Raw genomic sequence first — 24448 nt, 5'->3', positions numbered from 1 at the left:
TCAGCAGAATCCAGGGATGTTCCTCGAGGCCTGACAACTTAAGAGCAGTCATGGGAAGGCATTCAGAGGACCGCAGCAGAGGATCAGGTCAAGGGAACCTACCTCCTAAAGAAAAGATCGAGAAGAACCATGTGCCCCACTACCCAGCTGGGCTGCTCAGCTGGGCACAGAAACAGCCAAGGATATTTTAATTCAGATGCTCACATATGACTAAGTTGCCACATGAGGATGATCCGTGGTGATTTTCCACCTTGAGGCAAAGCAGGACAATGCGTGTAAAGAGGTTTGCAGCCCTGGGACCGGGTTTTTAGCTGGTTTTTCTACCCTGGGCTCTAATGCATGCAGGCTGTCATCAGCACCACAGACAGCACCAGAACCCATAATAACTTCCCAGAAGGTTTTATTGCTAAATTAGTGTCAGAGCTCCAGGGAACACATTCAGATATAGTCACACTGTGTCAGAGCTCGAGGGAAGAGCTGTAAGCTGGGAACGAGAGAACCGATGACAAGGCAGCGGCCTCTTCTGGAAGCTTCTAGAGGAGCCCACAGTTAATGGGACATCAACACTTGAGGCAGCAGGTAACGTTTACCTGGCACTTAGTGTGTTATGGGCACTGTTTCCAGTATTCTAGAAACACAATACTCACAGCAGTGGAGGTAACATTGAGGTAGGGGCTGGGTTTTGTTTTTTTTTGACTCCCACTGTCACCTAGGCTGGAGTGCAGTGGCGCAATCATAGCTCACTGCAGCCTTGAACTCCTGGTCTCAAGTGATCCTCCCTCCTCAAGTGAGCCTCCCGAGTAGCTGGGACTACAGGTGTTCACTACTGCACCCAGTGAGGGTTGGTGGGGAGGTGTCTCGTTATGTTGCCCAGGCTGGTCTCGAACTTCTGAATCCAAGCGATCCTCCCACCTCAGCCTCCCAAAGTGCTGGGATTATAGGGGCGGGCCACTGTGCCCCTCCAAGGTGGGGGTTATTATTATCCCAATTTTACTGATGAGAAAACTGAGTCCCAGAGAACTTGGTGACTTTGCTCATGGACACAGACAACTGGGACTTGAACTCAGGCAGCCTGGCTACAGAACCACACCATCAACCTCTATGCTATACTGTGTTTTGTAAAATGACATGATGGCCATGTGATGCAGTGTAATGATACGGCAGAGTTTTGTGCTCAGGATGTAAAAATGAGTATGTGCTGCCTTTCGTGGTTATCTCTTGAGTTCTGGCTCATGACCTGAACTGTTTTTTCCAAGACAATTCCTTCTCCCACTTGGAAAGATACTATATTTGATACCTGAACAAATAGCCTTTAAGATATCAGTTTATGGGTCTTTTTAGAATCTGTGGCTGGGTGCAGTGGCTCATGCCGGTAATCCCAGCACTTTGGGAGGACAAGGCAAGAGGATCACTTGAGGCCAGGAGTTCGAGACCAGCCAAGTCCATATAGTGAGACCCCCATCTATACAAAAAATTTAAAAATTAGCTTGGTATGGTGGCACACACCTGTTGCCCCAGCTACTCAGGAGGTGAGATGAGAAGATTGCTTGAGCCCAAGAGTTCGAGGCTGCAGTGAGCCTAGGTGACAGAGCGGGACCTCATCTATTAATTAAAAAAAAAAAAAAGAATTTGTGTTGAGTGGGATTGGAGAGTTGAAACAGACCAAGAGGTTGTCCAAGGTTGTCCTCAAAGCTGAGAAACAAGACTCAACCCTGGGTCAGTTGCAGTTGAACTTTATTCATCCGTTCACACCTGGGTCCCTCCCGGCCCCCACCTACCCTGGCCCTGCCTACTCAGGGCTTCCAAGATGGGGAGTCGGGGTGACTTTGCTTATCCTGCAGATGCCTTCTTCCCAGGATGTGACCTGTGCCCTCGAGGATGTAAGGGATGAGGACTAAAGGGAGCTGTTCCTCATCCAGGCAGCAGGCGTGGAACCATCCGTCTCAGTGGCTGCTTGGTGGTGGCGGTGTGGATGGGTGTGGCTCTCCGTTTGCTGGGGGGTGTTCTGCCAGGATGTATAGGAAGCCACCCAGGGCTGCCACTGCTGTGGCTGTGTTGTGGGAGGAGCAGCCATCTGGGGGAGAGAGCCCCCATGAGTGCTGGGTGGCAAGAACCTTGGCCCTTTATTCAACACAGTCCCATTGAAAGTGCTTTTCAGCCAGGCGTGGTGGCTCACACACCTATAATCCCACACTTTGGGAGCCTGAGGTGGGCAGATCACTTGAGATCAGGAGTTCGAGACCAGCGTGAGCAACATGATGAAACCCTGTCTCTACTAAAAAAATATAAAAATTAGCCAGGTATGGTGGCATGCTCCTGTAGTCCCAGCTACTCGGGAGGATGAGGCAAAAGAATCGCTTGAACCCAGGAGGCAGAGGTTGCAGTGACCCGAGATCGTGCCACTGCACTCCAGCCTGGGCAACAGAGCGAGACTCTGTCTCAAAAAAAAAAAAAAAAAGTACTTTTCAGATGTCATTCCAGGCAACTTGCAAGACACTGAGTGGGTGCTTTGGTGCTCTCTTAGTCCCCTTTTGCTGGGCTGGGTGCCCTTCCACCAGCTGCTAAGGGCTCCCCTCTCTGGGAGGTATGTCCCTCCCAAATAACTTACCAATACAGGGATACAAAAGCCTGGCCACCTTGTCCCAGGGGGATGACTCTGTGGTGCAATTTATGCTCCAAGGCATTCCCCTCCTACCCTGCGGGGGGATCTGACCTGAGGCTGCATTCTGTCCAGCTCCTGCCTGGCTTAGCCTGCTTCCCTGACTTACCTACCTCATGCACCGGAATCCTGTCCCAGGTCCTATGTAAGACCTTCTGAGATGGGGAAACTGAGGCTCGGGTAGCCGAGCTGAGCCCCTGGCCCTCGTGACTCCACAGCTCATTTCCTGACCCCACCGTCCTTCCTCTTAGTTGCCTCTGGTCTGCCTGGTCCCATGTGACCTCATGGCTCATGGAGTCAAGAGTCTCAAGCCTGAGCACTTGTCTGAGATAATAACCCTTAGATGTAGTTAGTTCTTTGAGCTCAAAGTGGGCTGCACGCCTCTAGTCTCACAATCTGTGCGCTTGTGGGAGGGAGCCAGGAATTCTTTCCTACCTACCCAGACACTTTGGGAAGGGGAGGGGACCCCAGCCAGGTCTCTTGAAGGGAGGGAGAATGCAGATTTCAAGGTGCCAAATGATGAACCCTGGCAGGTCATGCCTCTTGGTGGCCTACTGTATGCCAAATACAATGGGGAGGGCTTCGCACAATGATCAGTTATTAGTCCCCAACAGTTTGGTGCCCATTTTACAGATGAGGAAAATGAGGCTCAGAGAGGTTGTGTGACTTTCACAGCAAGTAAGAGGCAGACGCGGGACTGAAACCTTATGCTCCTAGTCTCTATAGCAGCTGCCTCCTGCTCCGCGGGCTTGTGTCATAAGTGCCATAAGTGCAAGAATGAGCACACCCCTCCCGGGCAGTTTTCTAGGCTGCTGCTGGTCAACCTGGAGGTGTCCCAGGAAAGGCCTTGGGCTCTGGAATTTCTGTGGCTTCCGCCCCAGTCCCTAGGACAGTCCTCGTGTTGGGCTGTGGGGACAGGCAGCTGACCAGGTAGTGCACAGCAGGCCCCTACCACCCCAGCCTTAGGCAGCCCTAGTCCCTCTGTGTCATAAAGGCCTAGCTAGGGTAGGGCCTCTGGAAGTCTCCTGGGAACTTCTCTCCCTTCTCCTGCGTGACCTTTGGTGGCAGCTATGAAACTGACTCACTGGATTTCTGCTTTCACTCCTCTCTCCTGTCCACCTATAGGTGGGTGATGAGGCCACAGTGGGGTTGATAGAGAGATGTTTAGTTACTGGAATCATATACCCACGTATGTTGGACATCCACTCTGTGAGCTGGCTATTCCGTATCCCTTCCTGCTTTTGCCTGCAGTTATTTATTTTCTACTTTATTTTATTTTATTATAATTATTTTTGAGACAGAGTCTCACTCTGTCACCCAGGCTGGAGTGCAGTGGCACAATCTCAGCTCACCGCATCTTCCGTCTCCTGGGTTCAAGCAGTTCTCCTGTCTCAGCCTCCCAAGTAGCTGGGACTACAGGCATGCGCCACCACGCCTGGCTAATTTTTGCATTTTTAGTAGAGATAGGGTTTCACTATGTTGGCCAGGCTTGTCTCAAACTTCTGACCTCAGGTGATCCACCCGCCTTAGCCTCCCAAAGTGCTAGGATTACAGGCATGAGCCACCGTGCCTGGCCTATTTATTTTTTATTAATGAAAAATTGAAATCAAAGTCCTCTCTTTCTTCTTGGTTCCTCCCTTCCTGTGTCCTTCCCTCCTTCCCTTTCTTCTACATTATTTCTTGCCTTTCTTCCCTTCCCAATATACTTATATCCTGTTCTCACTTTCTCTACATTGGCGAACTGACCATACAGTTTATTGTCACAACCAGGACACTTTGGAGGAAAGAGGGCACTATTCATAATGGCTCCAAGACAACAGGTGTAAACTGGGGCAGCTCTGGGAGCACTGGGCTGTGTGGCCACCAAAACTGTTCTGGTCACTTGCCCATTCATTGGCTTTCGGGTCCCTTCTCTGCCTTTCCTTATTCCAAACGCCAGCACACAGACCTCTCCAAACTACCTTTCCCAGGATGCCTTGCCTACTGGTTTCGACCAACAGGAGGTGCAGGTGGAATGAGGGGAGAAGCCAGAATATTTCTCCCTTCCTCTCTCTGTCTCCGCCTTGTTCAGCCCCTGCAGGCTCTGTTAACACCGCCTCCTCCTGCCATTCTCCAGCTCTAGGGAGGGTAGTGGCTTCCTGAAACAGTAAAATCTCTGGGTTTTTCCACCTTTTCTGTTTTCAGCTCTTACAACACCTCTGAGATGAGTTTTTTCTAGTAAATTCCCTCTGTTGAAGTTCCTGATGCAGGTTCTATTTTCCTGACCAGACCTTGACTTAGAAGGGTTACTGTTGCGATTTTTAACAACTGAAACTTCTCTTTTATGCTCCTTTAACAAAAGACAGTATCTCTGGACTCCCCACTTTCTTTCTTTCTTTTTTTGTTTTTTGAGACAGGGTCTTGCTCTGTCACCTGGGCTGGAGTGCAGTGGTGCAATCTCAGGTCACTGAAGCCTCCACCTCCTGTGTTCAAGTAATTCTCATGCCTCAGCCTCCCGAGTAACTGGGACTACAGGCGTGCGCCACCATGCCCAGCTAAGTTTTGTATTTTTAGTAGAGACAGGGTTTTGTTATGTTGCCCAGGCTGTCTCCCCACTTTCTAAGAGGAGGCCATCACGGACCCCCATCCTCCCTTCCACCTCTCAAACATGAAGGCCCTCTGATTAGTGCCCCTTTGGTGATGCCAAGTTGAGCAGAGAATAAACACAGGCCTCTGTTTTGCTAGGATATTTCAGTTTCATGTCAAGAAACTCCCTTGGGTATTTTCATTACCTGAAAATTGTTTTTCTCGCCTCTTCACTCTCCTCAAAAAATGCTGCTGAAATTGAATAGCTTTAGGTAATTCTTCATCTTCAGCATCTGGGAGAAGAGCAAAAGTTGAACTTCTCAAGAGAGATTTTTATTTTTTACACTTTTATTTCTTTTTACTTCTTTTCTTTTATTTTAGAAACAGGGCCTCATTCTGTTGGCCAGGCTGGGTGCAGTGGCACAATTCTGGCTCAGCGCAGCCTCAAACTCCTGAGCTCACAGAATCCTTCCTGCCTCAGCCTACCAAGTAGCTGGGACTACAGGCATGAACTACCATGTCCAGCTGTTTACAAAAAAATTTTTTTTGGTAGAGATGAGATCTCAGTATGTTGCCCAGGCTGGCCTCGAACTCCTGGGCTCAAGTGATCCTCCAGCCTTGGCCTCCCAAAGTACTGGATTATATGTGTGAGCCACTGCAACTGGTCCCAAGGTGAATTTTTAAATGTTACTCACTAAACCTCCTGCCCCATAACATTTCAAGGAAGTTAGGTCTTCTCTTGAAACTTGAGGCTATTCCAGAAGTTTCCACCTGCACCTGTCTGCAGATCCTTTCTCATGGCCTGAATTTGTCATCTACTGATGGTTTTCCAAATTGTGACTCCCCAGACACCCACCATCAGAACCACTGGAGGTGCCTGTTAAAAATGGAAGTCCCTCCAAGATAAGCAAAAACTGACCACTAGATCGGCCTTACAAGAAGTGCTCAAGGGAATCCTACATCTGAAAAGAAAAAGACAATAATCACTATCACGAAAACATGAAAAAGTATAAAAGTTACTGGTAGAGGGAAAGCAGAAAGGAGAAAGAGAAAAGAAGCAAAACTATCACCAGAGAAAAGCACCAAACAGCAGTGATAACAATAAGAAAGGAAGAAAAAAAATCAAAGGATATAGAAGATAACCAGAAAGCAATGAAATGAGAAGTAAGCCCTCACATGCCAATAATAACTTTGAATGCAAATTGATTCAGTCCCCTACTTAAAAGATATATAGACTGGCTGAATGAATGAAAAAACATGACCCAACTTTATGCTGCCCACAAGAATCTCACTTCACTGGTAAAGACACATATGGAATGAAAGTGAAAGAGTGAGAAAAGATCTTTCACATAAATGGAAACCAGAAGGGAGAAGGAGTAGCTATACTTACATAAAACAGACTTTAAGTCAAAAACTGTAAAAAGAGACAAAGAAGGTCATTATATAATGATAAAAGAATGAATTTAACAAGAGGACATAGCAATTCAAAAAATATATGTATTAAACACTGGAGAACCCTAAAGCAAATGTTATTAGATATAAAGGGAGAGATAGACTCCAATACAATAATAGCTGAAGACATCTACACCTTGCTCTCAGCATTGGACAGATCATCTAGACAGAAACTCAACAAAGAAACGCTGAATTTAAACTGCGCTTAAGACCAAATGAATCTAACAGACATTTACAGAACATTTTATCTAAGTGCTGCAGAATATATATTCTTCTCATCAGCACATGGAACAGTCTCCAAAATAGACCATATGTTAGGCCAAAAAACAAGTCTCAGCAAATTTAAAAGAATTTAAATCATAGCAAGTATCTTCTTGACCACAATGGAATAAAACTGGAAATCATTAACAAGAGGAACTTTCAAAATTGTACAAATACAGGGAAATTAAACAACATGTTCCTGAATGACCAATGGGCAAATGAAGAAATTAAGATGAACATTTAAAAATTTCTTAACACAAGTGAAAATAGAAACACAATATGCCAAAACCTATGGGATATAGCAAAAGCAGTATTAAGAGGGAAATTTACATCAATAAATGCCTACATCAAAAAAGCAGAAAGATTTCAAATAATGAACCAATGATACATCCCAAGGAACTAGAAAAGCAAGATCAAATCAAGCCCCAAATTAGTAGAAGGAAAGAAATTGTAAAGATCAGAGCAGAAATAAATAAGACACTAAAGAAACAATACAAAAGATCGGTGAAACAAAAAGTTGGTTTTTTAAAAAGATCAACAAATAAATTATTAACTAGACTAAGAAAAAAAGAGAAAAGACTCAAGTAAATACAATCAGAAAGGAAAAGGAAATACTACAACTGATACCACTGAAATACAACGGATTGTTAGAGACTATTATGAACAACAAATTAGAAAACCTAGTGGAGTGTGCTGGGCACGGTGGCTCATGCCTGTAATCCCAGCACTTTGGGAGGCCGAGGTGGGCAGATCACTTGAGGTCAGGAGTTTGAGACCAGCCTGGTCAATATGGTAAAACCCCATCTTTACTAAAAATTAGCCAGGCACAATGGTGGGCACCTGTAATTCCAGCTACTCGGGAGGCTGAGGCAGGAGAATCGCTTGAACCTGGAAGGTGGAGGTTGCAGTGAGCTGACATTGCGCCACTGCACTCTAGCCTGGGCGACAGAGTGAGACTCTGTCTCCAAAAAAAAAAAAAAAAAAAAAAAAGAAAAAAGAAAACCTAGTGGAAATGGATAAATTTCTGGACACATACAACATACAAAGATTGAACCAAGAAGAAATAGAAAACCTGAACAGACCAATTATGAGTAATGAGATTGAATGTGTAATAAAAAGTCTCCCCAAAACAAAAAGCCCAGGACCTCACAGCTTCGCTGCTGAATTTTACCAAATATTTAAAGAATAAATACCAATTCTTTTCAGTCTCCTCCAGAAAATTGAAGAGGAGGAAATTTTTCCAAACTCATTCTACAAGTAGAAGTTCAGCATTACCTGAATACTAAAACCAGACAAGGACACAACAACAGCAAAAAAACTATAGGCCGATTTCCCTGATGAACCTAGATGCAAAAATCCTTAACAAAATACTAGCAAACCAAACCCAGCAACACATTAAAAACCGTTCATGGCTTTCCTACTTTGACCACTTCCAGTAAGTAATGAATGTTTTGCATTTAAAAAAAAATCATTCATCATGAACAAGGGGACTTTACTGGAGGGATGCAAGGATGGTTCAACATATGCAAATCAATAAATATGATACATTACACCAATAGAATGAAAGACAAAATCATATAATCATCTTAATAGATGCAGGAAAATGCATGTGATGAAATTTAACATCCCTTCATGATAAATCTCTCAATATATTAGGTATAGAAGGAACGTACCTCAATATAAGAAAGGTCATATATGACAAGCAAACCCACAGCCAACATTACACTGAATGAGGAAAAATTGAAAGCTTTTCCTGTAAGAACTGGAACAACACAAGAGTGCCTACTTTCACCATTTTTATTCGACATAGTACTAGAAGTCCTAGCCAGAGCAATTAAGCAAGAGAAACAAAAAAGGGCATCCAAATGAAAAAGGAGAAAGTCAAATTGTACCTGTTTGCAGATGACATGATCTGATAGACAGGAAACCCTAAAAGTTCCACCAAAAAAACTCTTAGAACTGATAAATGAATTCAACAAAGTTGCAGAATACAGAATAAACATACAAAAAATCAGTAGGATTTCATACACCTACAATGAACTAGCAGAAAAAGAAATCAAGAATGTAATCCTATTTATAAGAGCTAAAAACAAAATACCCAGGAATAAATTTAACGAAGGAGGTGAAAGATCTCTACAAGGAAAACTGTAAAAGACACTGGTGAAATAAATTGAAGAGAACACACAAAAAATGAAAAGACATCCAATGTTTATGGATTGGAAGAATTAATATTGTGAAAAATGTCCATGCTACCGAAGTGATCTACAGATTGAATCAAAATACCAATGAAATTCTTCACAGAAATAGAAAAAAAAAGTCCTAAAATTTGTATAGACCCACCAAAGACCCCAAATAGCCAGGCAATCCTAAGGAAGAAGAACAAGCTGGAGGCATCATATTACTGGACTTCAAAATATGCTTCAATGCTACAGGAAACAAAATATGGCCAGGTGAGGCGGCTGACGCCTGTAATCCCAGGACTTTGGGAAGGCAGATCACTTGAGGCCAGGAGCTCAAGACCAGCTTGGCCAACATGGAGAAACCCTGTCTCTACTGAAAATACAAATATTAGCTGGGCGTGGTGGTGGTGGGTGCCTGTAATGCCAGCTACTCGGGAGGCTGAGGCAGGAGAATCGCTTGAACCGGAGAGGTGGGGGATGCAGTGAGCCGAGACTGTGCTACTGCACACCATCCTGGGTGACAGAACGAGACTGTCTCAAAAAAAGAAAAAAAGAAAAGCAAATGAGCTGCATAGACATCTCTCAAAAGAAGGCATACAAATGGCCAACAGGTCTATGAAAAATGCTCACCATCCCTAATCATCAGAGAAACGCAAATCAAACCACAATGAGATAGCATCTCACACCTGTTAGAATGGCTACTATCAAAAAGACAAAAAATGGCTAAGTGCAGTGGCTCATGCCCATAATCTCAGCACTTTAGGAGGCCGTAGCTTGTGGATCACTCTGAGCTCAGGAATTCGAGATCAGCCTGGGCAACATGGTGAAACTCCATCTCTACAAAAAATACAAAAATTAGCCGGGTGTTGGTGGCTCCCACGTAGTCTCAGCTACTCAGGAGGCTGAGGCTGGAGAATCTCTTGAACCCCGGAGGCAGAGGTTGCAGTGAGCCGAGATCGCACCACTGCACTCCAGCCTGGGTGACAGAGTGAGACCCTGTCTAAAAAGAGAGAAAAAAAAAAAAGACAACAAATAACAAATGCTGGCAAAGCTGTAGGGAAAGGGGAACTCTTACACAGTGTTTATGGGAATGTAAGACATTATGCTACTGAAGTGATCTACAGATTGAATCAAAATACCAATGACATTCTTCACAGAAATAGAAAAAAAAATCCTAAAATTTGTATAGACCCACAAAAGACCCCAAATACACAGACATTATGGAAAGCAGTGTGGAGATTTCTCAAAAAGCTAAAAATAGGACTGTCATATGATCCATCAATCCCACTACTGGATATTTATCCAAAGGAAAGGAAATTGGTATGTTGAAGAGACATCTGCACCCCTATGTTTATTGCAGCATTATTCACAGTAGCCAAGATAAAGCAACCTGAGTGTCTATCAGCAGATGAATGGACAGAGAAAATGTGGTATACAGACCCAATGAAATACTATTTAGCCATAAAAGTAACCATATTCTTTCATTCATAGCAACATCGATGAACTTGGAGGACATTATACTAATTGAAGTAAGCCAGGCATGGAAAGGTAAATGTTGCATGTCCTTCCTCACATGTGGAAGTTAAAAAAGTTAATTTCAGAGAAGTGGAGTGTTGAGGCTGGGCGCCTGGAATCCTAGCACTTTGGGAGGCTGAGGTGGGTGGATCACTTGAGGTCAGGAGTTCGTGACCAGCATGGCCAACATGGTGAAACCCCCTCTCTACTAAAAATACAAAAATTAGCCGGGCGTGGTGGCATGCACCTGTAGTCCCAGCTACTTGGGAGGCTGAGGCAGGAGAACCGCTTGAACCTGGGAGGCAGAGGTTGCACTGAGCCGAGATAGCGCCACTTCACTCCAGCCTGGGTGACAGAGCGAGACTCCATCCCTGAAAAAAAAGAAGTGGAGTGTTGAATAGTGGTTACTAGAGGTGGGGAGGAGGATGGGGGAGAGGAGATAACCAGAGGTTGGTTAGGGGATGCACTAGTACAGCCAGGAGGCGGAATAAGTGGTACCGTTCCATAGCACTATAGGGTGATTGCAAATAACAACAATTTGTGGGATTTTTTTTTTTTTTTTTTTAAAGACAGTGTCTCGCTTTGTCGCCCAGGCTGAAGTGCAGTGGTGCAGTCATGGCTCACTGCAGCCTCGACCTCCTGCTGGGCTCAAGTGATTCTCCCACCTCAGTCTCCCAAGTAGCCGGGACTATAGATGTGCGCCACCACACCCGGCTAATTTTTTTGATATTTTTGGTATAGATGGAGTTTTGCCATGTTGGCCAGGCTGGTTTCTAATTCCTGAGCTCAAGCCATCTGCCTACCTTGGCCTCCCAAAGTGCTGGGATTATAAGGCATGAGCCTATTGTATATTTTCAAATAGCTAGAAGAGCGAATTTGGAATGTTCCCAACACAAAGAAATGACAGATGTTTGAGGTGATGCATCTGCTCTTTACATATTGTATACATGTATGGAAATATCACACTGCCCTATAAATATGTACAATTATTACGTGTCTATTAAGAATAATAATAAAGCCAAAAATGCAAGTTCCACAGCCCCATCCCCAACCTGCCAAAGCTTTACGTCTGGGGGCCTAAGAATCTTCATTGTATAAGCTCTGTTTTAAAAACGCACCATCTTATTTCAAAAGCTTTTGCTTCTTGGAGCATCACAAGCTCCTAATGAGGACGCTGGCATTTCCTGGGAGCTGCCATGTACCTGGCACAGGCTATGTGGCTTCAAATGTGTTAGGTCAACTCTCCTTGCAGCTCAGGAAGGGTGGGGATTACTATGCTCATTTATTTACAGACAGTGAAATTGAGGCTCAGAGGGGTGAAGCTGCTTATTCTAAAGGGACCAGCTGTCCAGTGTCATACGGCTAGGAAGTGGCTGAGTCCTCTACCTCTCCACCCTCTGCTACGTCACCTCCTCCCACGTAGTTGTTCCCGGCCACCCACCTGGAGAGCCTTCCCTGGAGTTCTTTTCTTCCTCACCCTGTCGTCTCCTTTATAGCTCTTATCAGAACGTGCAATTATTTCACTTCTTGGTTTGTTCAGGTGATTTATGTTTCTTTTCCTCGGGCCTCTGGTTTTCCCTAGAGCCTAGATGGTGTCTGGTACATTAGTAGGTGCTCAATATGTACTTGCTGAATGAATGGTGATGTGGTTTGGCTGTGTCCCCACCCAAATCTCATCTTGAATTGTAGCTCCCGTAATTCCCATGTGCTGTGGGAGGGACCTGGTGGGAGGTAACTGAATCATGGGGGCCGTTTCCCCCATACTGTTCTCACGGGAGTGAATAAGTCTCACAGATCTGACGGTTTTGTAAGGGGTTTCCCTTTGTGCTTAGTTCTCTTTCTCTCTTGTCTGCCACGATGAGAGACATCCCTTTCGCCTTCCACTATGATGGTGAGGCCTCCCCAGCAGTGTGCAACTGTGAGTCCATTAAACCTCTTTTTCTTTATAAATCACCCAGACTTGTCTTTATCATCAGCATAAAAACAGTACAATACAAATGGGCTTGTTAATGCAGCTGTAGGGGCCAACACCTTCCAATAAGACGACCTCCTGTCTTGCCACATTTTGGCTTCCAAGGCTCCGAGCCCATTTCTACTTGTGTGTACACGTCTGTGTGTGCACCTGCAGATTACAAATCCCTCAGCAACCTTAACACCAATGCATTGTTTCCATACCTGGCCTAGAATCTCAGAGCCTCCCCCACCCCCACTGCCCCCGCTCTTCACCAGGGCAGCAGCGCAGCTCACCAGGCTCCCCGAAGCATCCTTCCCGCTGTTTCTGCCAGCTGAGAATGGCCTCCAGCCACCGGAGCTTGTAGAAGTCAGAGAAGCCGCCCATTCCACAGAACATGACTGGAAGTAAAGACGGGGCCCGTCTGCAGGCCTGCCCCCAGGCCCACCTCCTCCCACTCCCCAGGGCTGCCACGGTGCCGCCTGCCTCCATCTGCCTGGGTTAGGCTTAGGACGTGGCCGTTCGATGCAGGGGTGGGAAGGAGGCAACTTAGGCCTTTGCCTGAGCAGCTAGGGGCTCCCACACTTGTGTCCTGCCTCCCACTGAGGGCCTTGGTCAGGGCTGCTCCAAAGTCAGGATGAGTGGAGGGGTTTGGACACCCCAGCCAGCGAGCAGCCTCCCAAGGACTCCCTGTCTGTCTCATCCATAAGGCTTTGTGGGTCTGCCAGTCACCTGGTCCATCTGTGTAGAGCTCCATCACTGGGGCAGCCTTTGGGGGCAGGAAGCTGTCACACAGTGGCAGGTAAAATACAGGCTGCCCAGTTACATTTGAGTTTTTGATAAACAATGAATATAATTTTTGAGTGTAAGTATATCCCATGAAATAGCTGGGATAAACTTATATTAAAAATGGATTCATTGCTTATCTGAAGTTCAAAGTTAACTGAGCACTCTGTATTTTTACTTGCTTAATCTGGCAACTCCGTGTGTGTGTGTGTGTGTGTGTGTGTGTGTGTGTGTGTGTGTGTGTGTGTTGGTGGGGGACACCCTGCTCCTTTGTCCCAGGGGCAGAATGCTGGCCATACTGTTTTCCATGAAGATGTCCCGGGTAGGGTAGGCGTATCCGATGGCCTCAGCTCTGCGGTTCAAGTCCATCATGTTGGCACAGAAGAGGTTGATATAGTCCTGGCTCTGTTGGAATGGTCCCTGTGTGCATCCCCTCTGGGGAGACAAACACCCAAAGACAAAGGAGTCAGTGGTACAGATGACAGACACACGCCCTGCTATGGGAAAGTCTTGCAGTTCTGAGACGGTCTTGCAAGGGGCTGTGTTTAGGGCTGTGTTTAGGGCAGGTCTTTTTCTCCTTTTTGCAGGATTTCTTCCCCATGCACACCCCCAGCCTGCTGGGACTCCTTCATCAGAGAGACCTGAGTTCGAGATCCAGCTTTGCCACTTAGGAGCGGTGTGATCTTTGTTTGCTAAAGTAACCTTTCTGAGCCTCAAGGGTTTTTATCAGGAAAGGGTGAGGCCTCTAGGAACGGCACCAGAGGGGCTCTCATGTAGGAGGATGACACAGCTGGGAAGTGCCCAACGTGATGCCTGGGCCACTAGGAGGTGCTATATGACCGAACGCGGGGGCAATGCAATCTACAACCAGCCTGAACCCGCGGGCAGCTTCAGTGCTACTCAAAGTGTGGGCCAAGAACCGGGCTGGTCACTCCCCACACTGGGAGAGAAGAACAGGAGTTGACAGCAGGCTTTAGACACTTCTGTAGCAGTGGTCAGAGTTACTTTCCACCTGCTGAATCTAATGATCAAAATAATTCCCTTGTAATATGGTTTTTATTGTATTTATAAAAATATTGGTCTGTCACAGCTTGCAGAGAAATAATAATTTTTAAATTCTGTTGAACAAAAACAGAGAGTGTCTCCTCAGCTAAGGATTTCTGGACACTGAATCACATTTTTTTTTGAATAAAGATAATGGACCCTACCTTTCTGTATGAGGAAATATATATGGCCAGGCACAGTGGCTGGTGCCTGTAACCCCAGCACTTTGGGAGGCCGAGGCGGGTGGATCACGAGGTCCGGAGTTCAAGACAAGCCTGGCCAACATGGCGAAACCCCATCTCTACTAAAAATACAAAAATTAGCTGGGCATGTTGGCATGTGCCTGTAATCCCAGGTACTTGGGAGGCTGAGGCAGAGAATTGCTTAAACCTGGGAGGCAGAGGTTGCAGTGAGCTGAGATCGTGCCACTGCACTCCAGCCTGGGCAACAGAGTGAGACTCCATTTCAAAAAAAAAAAAGAAAGAAAGAAAAGAAATATATATATATAGTGGCATATATATATAGTGGCATATATATACAGTGGCATATATATAGTGGTATATATATAGTGGTATATATATAGCGGTATATATAGTGGTATATATATAGTGGTATATAGCGATATATATATAGTGGCATATATATATAGTGGTGTGTGTGGTGGTACATATATAAAGAAAAGCAATATATATACTGGTGTGTGTATATATATATGCCACTATATATATATTTCTATTCTTTTTTTTATATGTATATATATAGACAGCAGCATATATATATATATATAGTGGCATATATAACGGAGTGGCATGATCTCAGCTCACTACAGCCTCTGCCTCCCTGGTTCAAGTGATTCTCCTGCCTCAGCCTCCCGAGTAGCTGGGATTACAGGTGCATGCCACCATGCCCAACTAATTTTTGTATTTTTAGTAGAGACGGGGTTTTACCATGTTGGCTAGGCTGCTCTCCGACTCCTGATCTCAAGTGATCTACCCACCTCAGCCTCCCAAAGTGCTGGGATTACAGGCGTGAGCCACCGTGCCCGGCCTCATTCATTTGTTTTTGTTTACAGAGTTCTTTCTGATGATTCTCTTTTATTCTCTCTTTCTCTCTCTCATTGTGTTTTTCTGATGCCCTACAGTCCAGTTCAGCAGGCAAACCTATCTGTTTCACTGGCCCAACAGAATCCCAAATGCCAGATCCCAAATCAGCTCAATTACACAGCAGGAGTATGGTAGGGGCCCTACTTCTCCCTCCTGAGGTCCCAAGTAGAAATCCAAAGCTCTGCTTATTTTCCTTGTGTGTAGCAGACAAAATTACACTGCCACAAGCCCCGTTGCATTTCTTTCTTTTTTCTTTTTCTTTTCTTTTCTTTCTTTTTTTTTTTTTTTTGAGGCAGAGTCTTACTCCATTGCCTGGGCTGGAGTGCAATGGCACAATCTTGCTCGCTCTAACCTCCGCCTCCCGGGTTCCAGCGATTCTCCTGCCTCAGCCTTCCCTTGTAGCTGGGATTACAGGTGCATGCCACCATGTCCAGCTAATTTTTTTTTGTATTTTTAGTAGAGAATGGGTTTCACCATGTTGGCCCAGCTGGTCTTGAGCTCCTGGCCTCAAGTGATCTGCCTGCCTTGGCCTCCTAAAGTGCTTGGATTACAGGCATGAGCCACCACGTCCGGCCACCCCTTTTCCTTTTTCCTTCCCCTTCCCCTGGCACGGCGGGGGCTCCCTGGGCACTCACCATTCTGGCCCAGAGGAAGAAGAGCAGTTGGTGGGACAGGCAGTAGCCCGAGCAGCCGGGCTTGGTCATGAGGCTCCTGCAGAGGTCTGAGAGGCCACAGGGCTCGCTGCTGTCCATCCTGGGGGAAAGTGGTTCCAAGCTGTTAAGGATGGAGCGCTGACTCCGCCCTGCATCTTCCCAGCCCCCCAGTTGTAGTTGTTGGAACTCCCAGTAGATTCCAGACACCCAGCTGGGCATGGGGGTTGCCAGAGAAAATACAGCAGTCCTGCATCTTGATTTGCTAAATCTGGCTGCCTTAGCCCAGGAAAGATTACGCTAGAGCTATTCCGGGGTTGAGGAAGCCACCAAGGCTGAAACTTCCTATTGCTCCGTGGGCCAAATCACATCTTTTCCAGCCCTGAACAGTGGGTACTTGAAACCAGACCCCTTGGAATCTGGGCCCAACACGCTTATTCCTCCTGCACCAGCCAGGCGCCGTGGCTCACACCTGTAATTCTAGCACTTTGGGAGGCTGAGGCAGGCAGGTCACCTGAGGTCAGGAGTTCGAGACCAGCCTGGCAAACATAATGAAACCCTGTCTCTACAAAAAATACAAAAGTTAGCTGGGTGTGGTGGCACGTGCATGTAATCCCAGCTCCTCGGGAGGCTGAGGTAGAATCACTTGAGAATCACTTGAATCTGGGAGGCAGAGATTGCAGTGAGTTGAGATCGTGTCACTGCACTTCAGCCTGGGAGAGAGAGCGAGACTCCATCTCAAAATAAATAAATAAATAAAAATAAAATAAAATAAAAATAAAAAATCACACACAAATACAAAAATTAGCTGGGCTTGGTGGCACACATCTGTAATCCCAGCTACTCAGGAGGCTGAGGCACGAGAATCGCTTGAACCTGGTAGGTAGAGCTTCCAGTGAGCCGAGAAAGAACACACCACTGCACTCCAGCCTGGGGGACAGAGTGAGACTCTGTCTAAAAAAAAATAAAAATAAATAAAAATTTTTAAAAAGCAGGGGTCCTTGGCTGAGGCCCAGCCCCTCCGTGAGTCCAGCTGTGTCCTGGCCCAAGCACTGCTCTGAAGGGTGCTGAGAGGATGCGGCCTGGGCATCTGCTGCCCACTTTGCCCATGGGCCCCTGCACCCAGGGCTGCCCTGGGGCCTTGCTCCAAGCCCACCAAACACCAGGATAAAGTGAGGAGTCCAACTAGGCTCAGTCCTGCCTTCCCCAGAGCTGCATCCTCACTGGGGATGGGGATAGGTCCATAAAACAAATGTAAATTGCATCTGTGGCTATAAGAGGTGCCAGGAGAGGCCCTCACAGGAGGTCTGCTATGTGCTGGGGTCAGAGGTAGGATGGGGTTTGGAGGTAGGATGCTGGTGCCAGCCCTGAAGGATGGGCAGACTTCCTGAGGCCCAGCAGGTGGAGTGGGTGGGGTGGGGGGAGCAAAGTCTTTGAAGTGGGAGGAAGCCTTGGAGAGTCTGAAAAGAGGCCTCTAGGGGCCTGGAGACTGGGAACGGCGGAGAGGAATTGGGGATTTGTCCTGGGGCCTGGAGGTGGTGTGTTCAGCCATGGCTGCTGGAAGACCTGCTGTGGCATGGGAGGCCAGCGGGCGGCTGGAGCAACGCGGACCCTGCTGGAGTAGAAGAGGGCAGTGCCTGGCGGCTACAGGGAGCTGCACCTGTGTCTGCACAAAGCCCTGGCTTCAGCCCTAGGGCTTGGAGAAGGAGGAGCGGGACAGGACCAGCTGAGAACGAGTGCGTTTGGGTTTCCAGCAAATAGGGCAAGTGCAGGGCCCACCCGGTTCCCAGCAGCTGCACCAGGCACGCGTCGCTTCTCTCCTCTGAGAATGAGTCCTGGGGCTCGAACGTGGGGTACACCAAGGAGGCATCAGTGTGGATCCAGGCATGTGGGAGCTTCCAAAACCCGGGCTGGAGGGTCAGCTGGAACTCTGGCAGAGAGGACAGATAGATGGGGTGGAGTGTGGGGGTGACCCAGGAGCGTGTCCCCACCTCCTCCTGCAGCCCTGCCCACTGGCAGGTGCAGCTCAGGACTCTAAGCCCTGTCTCCTGGTCCCAGATTGGGTTTGAAACACTCAAGAAAGCTCCTTTTGCTTATAAAACCATTTTCCCCCTAATCAATAGGAACAGTGTTGGGATGGGATTTGACTAAACCCACTGCATCCCATGGAAGCCCCAGATAAATAAAAGGGTTAGTTTCCCAGGTGCAGGGCTCACGCCTGTCATCCCAGCACTTGGGGAGGCTAAGGAAGGAAGATCACTTGAGGCCCAAAGTTCAAGATCAGCCTAGGCAACATAGCAAGACTCTGTCTCCACAAAAATAAAAAAAGTAGCCAGATGTGGTGGTGTGCACCTGTAGTCCCAGCTGAGGCAGGAAGGTTGCTTGAGTCTAGAAGTTGGAGAATGCAGTGGGCTATGATCAGCTTTTTTTTTTTTTTTTTTTTTTTTTTTTTTTTTTAAGAGGCATGGCCAAGAGCGGTGGCTCACACCACTTTGGGAGGCCGAGGCGGGCGAATCACTTGAGATCAGGAGTTAAAGACCAGTCTGGCTAACACAGTGAAATCCCATCTCTACTAAAAATACAAAAAATTAGCTGGGTGTGGTGGCAGGTGCCTGTAGTCCCAGCTACTCGGGAGGCTGAGGCAGGAGAATAACATGAACCCGTGAGACAGAGCTTGCAGTGAGCCGAGATCCGTCTCAAAAAAAAAAAAAAAAAAAAAAAAAAAAAAAAAGAATTAGCTGGGCGTGGTGGCGCATGCCTGTAGTCCCAACTACTTGAGAGAGGCTAAAGCAGGAGAATCACTTGAACCCAGGATGCAGAGGTTGCAGTGAGCTGAGATTGTGCCACTGCACTCCACCCTGGGCGACAGGGTGAGGCTCTGTCTCAAAAAAAAAAAAAAGAGAGAGAGACAGAGTGAGATGCTGTCTCAAAAAAAAGCAAAACAAAAACAAAAACAAACAACCCAAAAAACTCCCCCGCAAGAAAAACAAGTGAGGAGGTGGAATTAGTGGGGAGGTGATATTGGTTATACCCTTCGGTTTGGTGAGAAAGTGGAGCTCTTAACTAAACAGATGCCCAGTCACAGGCATCTTTAAGATGACATAGGCGGGGACAGTGTTAGGGACCAGGCCTGGGAGAGAGTGGGGGACCTTAACATTGGAAAGGTCAGCCTGGGCTGTGGTCCCTGCGGCTGGACTGCCGTGTGAGCATGAAGCATGGCCTAGCTACCTCCCCGCTCACCCCCATGCATCTGATGGGAGGGGGGACAGGGTTGGAACAGCATGATGGACTGGTTATTTGTGCCCCGCCCTTGCCATCCAGGAACAACTCAGCCAGACTTATTAGATGGGACCTTTTGCAGGGTCACTCGGGGCTGGTGAGGAGAGAGAGACTCTCAGTGGTCATAAGGCATGAGAAAGATAAACCCCATTGTTTTGCAAAATAGTGTGTGGACAACTTGAGGAATTTCTACTGACATTTAATGAAGTGGATTAAAATAATTTGGTGACATGGGATACTACTATTTTCTGTGCAAAGGGTTGAATTGCCTTTTGGACACTCTTCCCTCTGGGACAGCCCAGCCCCTCCGCTCTGGTCTAGGACCAGGACCTCCAGCTTGCGCGTGCGCTGAATGCGTGAGAGAAGACACCCTGCCTCCTCCGCACCCCTCTGTGTGGGTAGGAGAGCCCATCAGAGTCTGAAGTCAAGGATGACCGCACGTCCCCAGGGCTCGTCTGTGGCTTGCTCGGCAGACAGGTCCAACCTGGTTACGGACTGTCCCAGCCCAGCCTTGCCCCAGGAGAGCCCACACTGGGTTATTTCAGTCTACATCCCCGGAGGCACTATTCCTGAGGGAATGGGACACCCTGCGTGTGCTCACCTCTTAGGTACTTGGGGTCACTCAGCTTGAGGTAGAGGAGGGATCTCTGGATGGCAGCCTCCAGCTTCTCCCCCAGTGTCCCCACGCGCAGGGCCAGCGGCTGCAGCGGGGGCTCCTGGGCCCACTTCTCCTGGACACTTTTTAGCTGCTCTGGAAGGGAGCAGAGTTAATTGATTCTACTATTTGGAATCGGGACTTTTTTTTTGCCTTGGAACAGGAAAAAAAATGCCCCAAAGTCTAATGCTTCCTGGGAGCCTCTCTGCCTTCTCCAGCACTCAGAGGGGAAGGATTTACTGAGCTGACTGGAAATGAGGCCGGGATGGGGGTGATCTGGGCAATGAGAATGGGTGTCAGAGTGGTAGAAGGTGGTGGCTGAGAGCTTGGTTTCTGGAGGTGGGCCTGGGTTCAAATCTTTGATACTTGAGGTTCAAATCCTCAAATCCTTGACTCGTATACTTTCTTGCTGGATGGCCAGAGAAAGGTTGCAGGGTAGAGAACCATTGTGTACAGTTGAGCAGGTTGTACACTGCACAAGGGCAGCACACATTTGGATCATGGGTTTGTATATGCAGTAAGACAATTTCCCAGTAGATGGCTGTCAAATGACTTCAAGAAGGAAGTGCCTTTTTCTAATTCCCACAGAGGTACCCTGTGGGCTAGCAGTGGCTTTGTTGGGGTGGGAGACAATGGTGAAGATCCAGAGGTGGCCAGAAATTGGGGAGACATGATTGAGAGCATCCACGCAGGGCTGAGAGGGCGAGGGATGAAGTAGGGCAGCTGCAGTCAGCTAGGAACCTTGTTAGGGAGGATGGGCTAGGTTAAGAAGGATGCTGAGGTAGTCCTCCAGGGCGACGGGCTCTGTCACACCCCCTCTGCTCAGCCCCCTCCGTGGGCAAACCCACAGGGAAGAAGTACAGGCTTGGGAGTGCTGACAGGGAGGGCCTACCTGTGTGTCACAGTGTCTAGTCCTGTGATTGCACCGGGTCTACAAAGTCCAATAGGACAGAGGTCCCCAATCCCCAGTTCAGTACTGGTCTATGGCCTGTTAGGAAGGGGGCCACACAGCAGGCGGTGAGTGGTGGGTGAGCGAGCTGGGCTTCATCTGTAATTTACAGCCACTCCCTATCATTCGCTTTCATTACCGCCTGAGCTCCGCCTCCTGTCAGATCAGTGGCTGCATTAGATTCTCACAGGAGTGTGAACCCTGTTGTGAACTGCACATATGAGGGATCTAGGTTGCAGACACCTTTTGAGGTTCTAATGCCTGATGATCTGTCACTGTCTCCCGTCACCCCAGATGGGATTATCTAGTTGCAGGAAAACAATCTCAGGGCTTCCACTGATTCTACATTATGGTGAGTTGTATAATTATATATTGTAACATAATAACAATAAACAGAAAGTGGGCTGGGCACGGTGGCTCACGCCTGTAATCCCAGCACTTTGCGAGACCGAGGCAGGTGGATTACTTAAGGCCAAGAGTTCAAGACCAGCCTGGCCAACATGCTAAAACCTCATCTCTACCAAAAATACAAAAATTAGCCGGGCGTGGTGGTGGGTGCCTGTAATCCCAGCTATTTGGGAGGCTGAGCAGGAGAATCGCTTGAACCCGGAGGTGGTGGCTGTAGTGAGCTGAGGTGGCACCACTGCACTGCAGCCTGGGCGACAGAGCAAGACTCTGTTTCAAAATAATAAATAATAATAAATAAAAAATAAAGTGCACAATAAATTTAATGCACGTGAATCGTCCTGAAACCCTCCCCTCCACCTCAGTCCATGGAAAAATTGCTTTCCACAAAACCAGTCCCTGGTGTCAAAAAGGTTGGGGACCGCTGCAATGGGACATAGACCCTGCCCACTGGGAGCTCATTGTTTAGAGAGACACAGATGAGGAAGCCGTTGCTGCTAGTCAAGGATGCTGAGTGCTTTGATAGATGGAAACAGTAACGGCTGACAAGTACTGAGCCCCACTGTTAAGATGACACAGACACACAATCCCACGAGATACATGTGCATGATCGTGTGATGCTCCCATCCACCAGCTGCGGCTGAAGGATGAGGAAACCAAAACTCCACGAGAGCAGGTAAGTCAGTGCCATGCAGCCAGCTGGGGGAGATCCGGGATTTGAACCTGGGCAGTCCAGTTCTGAAGCTCTGTTCTGGGCACTGGCACTGCTTTTGCTCCCTTCTGGGCACAGTTCACGGTTGTGGTTGTATTAAGCGCTGAATTCCTAGGGAATCTGTTATGGAGCAAGATTATTGCGAGGAGAAGGGGCAGTGGATGTGGGATGTGGCATGGGCGGAGAAGCCGGGCTCACTGCAGCTGCCAAGGAGGGTGGACCCTGGTCTCAGGCTGTTAGGTGGGGCTGCTTTGCCAGTGAATGCTACCCAGTCGTGATTAAGAGAACCCCCTCCCTTCATTGCTAAAAGAGGATAATAATAATGGGTGTAACCTCAGGGATGACGGGGAGAGGGCACTGAAGTACCCCATGCAATGCACCTGGGTTGTGCCCACTTTGAGCAGATACTTAGTGAACTACAGCTTTTGCTATCACATGCGCCCCAGGAAGCAGCCAGCCCAGTGGGAGCCACCTGCGTGCTTGTGTGTGTGTGTGATATGCTTGTGTGCATGCGTGCTTGTGTGTGTGTGATGTGCATGTGTGTGTGCATGCGTGCTTGTGTGTGTGTGCATGATGTGCGCATGTGTGTGTGTGTGTTTGCCTTGGCCTGTCTCCAGCCCCCTTCTTGGGGATCTTATAGCTCTCAAAGTTAAACAAACACTTGACTGTTTTTGCAGAACCTTCAGGAGACTTTGGCTGGAAGTGGAGGAAGTGGGGTTGGAACCCGATCTTGAGGGTCCTCAGTTTTGTCCACAGCCACCTCACTCAAGGGGAGGGGCCCTCCCACAAATATCTGTTAACGGGGCACTCTCCCTGCTCCTCTTGTTCATAGCGTGTCAGGAGGGGCTGTCAAATGGATCATTTCATTCTGAGAAAAAGATGATTCCCAAATCCCTTCCCATGTTGCCTTTAAATCTTTCCTACTTCTAAAAAATTGCATAACAGTTAGCTGGGCCACAGCCGCCAGGAAGATCCAGCCCCTGGCCTCCTCTCTCCTTATAGCCTGGGGCCAGGAGACTGCCAGGTCCCAGGCGTACAGAGCAGGGCAGGGGACAAAGCTGAGAGCTAGCTTCCCAGTGTCCAGCCAGGGGAATTGGGGCTCACTCACCTTCCAGCACCCGGACCCCCACCATGCCATCCAGGTTGATTTCAGGCAGCCTCCGTTCCAGGAAGACGGTGGCTCTCTCCAGGGCAGACAGGATCAGGTCCGCAATGGTGGCTTTACTTTCAGCAATGTCCAGCCCAGGCAGGGAAGAGGACCACAGCGGTGGCAGTGCCGTCAGTAAGAGCAGGAGCAGCAGCCCCGGGCTGGCCATGGCTGGCCTCTGCTCACAGCTGGTCACACCCTCAGCACCCCGAGCTCTGGCCCAGCCCAGACTGCCTCTGCACGCCCTCCTCCTGCCTCCTCCCCACCTCCCCCGGCAGACCTGAAGACAAGTGGCCCGGCAGGGCTGCCAAGAAGCCTGGGGTGGCCTGGGCAAAGGACTCTGGGAAGGGTGGCTGCAGGGGGATGACGGTTAGGCAGCGGAGGTTAGGCCAGTCCTGGGCATAGAGCCTGCTGTCCGCGGGATGCTGGGGAGAGGGGTGTCCGCCCTGTCCTTCTCAGCCCTGATTCTCCAGGCTCACAGGCTAGATCTTTGATCTAGCAATTGCAATTCAACCCACAAATCCAAAAGCTCTGAAAGCAAAACGATTTTTTTTTCTTTCTTTGTGTTTTGAAATAGGGTCTCATTCTCTTGCCTAGGCTGGAGTGCAGTAGTTTGATCACAGCTCACTGTAGCCTGGACCTCCTGGGCTCAATAGATCCTCTTGCCTCAGCCTCCTGAATAGCTGGGACAATTGGCATGTGCCACCATGGTTCCCTAATTTTTGTAGTTTTCTAAATAGAGACAGGGTCTCACTATGTTGATCAGGCTGGTCTTGAACTCCTGGCCTCAAGCGATCCACCTTCCTCGGGCTCCCAAAGTGCTGGGATTACAGGCTTGAGCCACCACACCGAGGCTTTGTTTTAAATAAATTTGAAACACACTCATTTGAGGGCACATCTGCCTTGAACTGAGGCAAACTTCCTTAGAAGGGCACCGTCCAACTGAAATAGAATTGGAGCTACAAAGATGAGGCATGTGTGCATTTCCAAATTCCCTAGTAGCCACATCTAAGAAAGCAGGAATAAGCAGGTGAAGTTAATTTTAACGATCTAGTTTATTTGACCCAATATTTAAAATATTATAATTACATCTGTAATCAATATAGAAATGATTTATTTTTATTTTTCTCATACT

The 24448-nt window shown here is 47.9% G+C and overlaps 1 protein-coding gene across 3 annotated transcripts; it reads right to left on the bottom strand.

The window, feature by feature from the left end:
• Window positions 1-1717: 1717 nt before the first annotated feature.
• C18H16orf89 (chromosome 18 C16orf89 homolog) lies at window positions 1718-23718 on the bottom strand. 3 transcript variants are annotated; one of them, XM_003269243.3, is made up of 8 exons: window positions 23275-23718; window positions 20047-20196; window positions 17946-18096; window positions 16152-16269; window positions 13669-13804; window positions 12880-12984; window positions 5431-5517; window positions 1718-2074 (listed from the first exon to the last, which is right to left on the bottom strand). In XM_003269243.3, exons 1-8 carry the CDS (start codon window positions 23480-23482, stop codon window positions 1944-1946), a joined length of 1086 nt encoding a protein of 361 aa, XP_003269291.2. In that variant the 5' UTR covers window positions 23483-23718; the 3' UTR covers window positions 1718-1943. The 3 variants fall into 3 exon arrangements, with proteins under 3 accessions (XP_003269291.2, XP_030653537.1, XP_030653538.1); XM_030797677.1 differs by having other exon boundaries at window positions 1718-2005; XM_030797678.1 differs by lacking the exon at window positions 12880-12984 and having other exon boundaries at window positions 23275-23607.
• Between the last annotated feature and the right edge of the window lie 730 nt (window positions 23719-24448).

This window comes from Nomascus leucogenys, chromosome 18 (genome assembly GCF_006542625.1).
Source record: "Nomascus leucogenys isolate Asia chromosome 18, Asia_NLE_v1, whole genome shotgun sequence".
NCBI classification, from domain to species: domain Eukaryota; kingdom Metazoa; phylum Chordata; class Mammalia; order Primates; family Hylobatidae; genus Nomascus; species Nomascus leucogenys.
This window is presented reverse-complemented; position numbering and strand designations above follow the sequence as displayed.